The following is a 2,526-nucleotide window of genomic DNA, read 5'->3' on the forward strand; positions in this document are numbered from 1 at the left end:
TGGTTCACAAGGCTCGAGCCGAATTCAATCGATAACTTCGATCAATTGTCCACGAATTTCCTCAAGCATTACCGTATCTTCATTGAGCGAGGCGTGACAAGTTCGGATCTCTGGGAGATAGCCCAGGAACACGGTGAATCCATCGGCAGTTTCCTGAGCAGATTTAAGGAAAAGCTCACGCGCGTCACTGTCCCAGAGGATGCCGCAATGGCGGCCTTCAGAAAGGGCCTAATTCCTGGATCGCCGTTACGGAAGGATCTTAACATCCGGGAGCCCAAGGACCTCGACGACGTGCTACATCGAGCCTCCAGATTTGCACTCGACGAAGATGAGGACGCCCAAATAGCCGTAAAAACAATCGGACAACCGTCACATCCCCTTAAGGCTAAAAACCGGGACGAGCACCACAAACCTCGCAAGCATCACGACCCTCAAGACCAAAAAAAAGCGTCGTTCACGCGGTCTCCGAAGTAGACGACCAAAACAAGCAGCCGTCCGACCCAAAGGAATTATACTGCGATTTTCACATGATCGCCGGCCACTCCACACACGAGTGCGTCCATCTGAAGAATTACCTGTACGGAAAGTACCTCTCTGGCGAAGTCGAAGTCGTCTTTCAGCCAAAAAGCGTCCGTGGAGGCAGAGGTCGCCGAGGGGGATGGCGTGGTGGACGATCTAAAGGTGGCTGCAGTGCAGGAGGAGGACGAGGCAACAGCAGCCCGCCCAATGGAGTTCAACAGCCAGCCAACCAAGTGCTGGCGAACCAGCAAGAAGAGATGCCCTAGGTAGACGAACTACCTGGCCCTCCCAAGCAGCAGAGAGGGCAAAACCCCGAGCGGGCCAATTCCCCTCCCCGAGCTTGAATAACTATGATACTCGGCCCACCAGAGGATTGCGCCGACTCCGTCAGCGCGTTCAAGAAAAGGGCACGTCAAGTTTGCAGCCTTCAGACAACTCCGAACGAACCTCCACTCTGCTCGGACCCTATATCATTCACATCAGAAGACGCCAGAGGAATCCAGCACCCCCATTCGGATCCTTTGGTCATCGAAGTTTCCATGGGAGATTTTGACGTTGAACGAGTCCTGGTCGACACGGAAAATACCGTCAATGTACTGTGCTGGCAAACGCTAGAAAAAATGGGTGTCACACCAGAGCAACTGAAACCTGAGTCTCGAACATTGACAGGCTATGATGGGATCGCCAAAATGTTGATGGGCAACGTAAAGCTACAAGTGCGAGCCGGCGGAGTGACCCGGAAGACTAAGTTTGCGGTCATCGACTCACCTCCGATCTACAATGCCAATTTGGGGGTACAATGGATATACGTGATGCAAGACGTACCGTCGACTTATCACCTCTGCCTTAAGTTCCCGACCACCACAGGAATTTGTACACTTTATGGTGATCAGAGGGTAGCCCGATCTTGCTCTGTTATCAAAAAAAAGCAGAGGAAGACTGAGGAAGCATAGCAATTACAGAGCAGGGACCATCTCACCGGTCCCCATAAGCCGGAGCGAGATTGCCTCAAGTCTCTGGAGTTTCGAATCATACAGGCGAACATCGATCCTTCCGACCCCTCACGAACTGTTGGTATCGGGGCCGAACTAGAGGAGCACATAAAGACAAAGCTGATCGCTTTTCTACAATCTCGGTCTTCCACATTCGCCTGGTCAACGAAGGACATGGTCGGAATAAGTCCCGATGTTATCTGCCATAAGCTCATCATCAACCCCACGTTCAAACCGATCAGGCAGAAACACAGGCGTCTGGGTCCTGATCGGGCGAAAGCATTTCAAGATGAAGTCGAGCGACTACTCAAAGCTGACCAGATAATGGAGGTCCAGTACCCCGATTGGCTGGACAATCCATTCATGGTAAAAAGAAGAACGGCAAAATGGAGAGTATGCGTGGATTACACTGATCTCAATAAAGCATGCCCTAAGGATAGTTTTTCTTTACCACACATAGACCGTCTCGTCGAAGCCACAGCTGGAAACCAACTGCTCTTGTTCATGGATGCCTTCTCAGGTTACAACCAGATCGCCATGAGTTCGACTGACCGCGAAAAAAGGCATTCATTACAGATAGGGGGACCTACTGCTATAAGGTAATGCCATTCGGACTGAAGAACGCTGGAGCAACCTACCAATGGCTAGTGAACATGATGTTCGCATATCTGCTTGGAAAAACTATGGAGGTCTACATCGACGATATGCTGGTCAAGTCTTTGATCGCAGAGCAACACGTCCAGCATCTCGCCGAATGTTTTGATATCTTGGATCATTTCCAGATGAAACTGAATCCAACGAAGTGTACATTCGGAGTTACTTCGGGAGAATTCCTGGGATATATCGTCACTGAACGGGGAATAGAGGCAAATCCTAAACAGATCAAAGCCATACTGGGACTACCATCGGCGACCAACAAGCGAGAAGTGCAACGCCTGACCAGACGTATCGCAGCTCTAAACTGCTTCATCGCTTGGTCGACGGATAAATGCCTCCCATTCTACCAACTCCTCCG

General features: G+C 50.8%; 1 protein-coding gene across 1 annotated transcript; it reads left to right on the plus strand.

Annotated features, from left to right (window-relative positions):
• Positions 1-869: 869 nt before the first annotated feature.
• On the plus strand, positions 870-1,472 carry LOC147938177 (uncharacterized). The gene has a single exon (XM_087465513.1). The coding sequence runs from the start codon at positions 870-872 to the stop codon at positions 1,470-1,472; it is 603 nt and encodes a 200-aa protein (XP_087321639.1).
• The last annotated feature ends 1,054 nt before the right edge of the window (positions 1,473-2,526 follow it).

Source organism: Camelina sativa, chromosome 9, assembly GCF_030686135.1.
Source record: "Camelina sativa cultivar CO46 ecotype springtype chromosome 9, ASM3068613v1".
In the NCBI taxonomy this organism is placed as follows: Eukaryota; Viridiplantae; Streptophyta; class Magnoliopsida; order Brassicales; family Brassicaceae; genus Camelina; species Camelina sativa.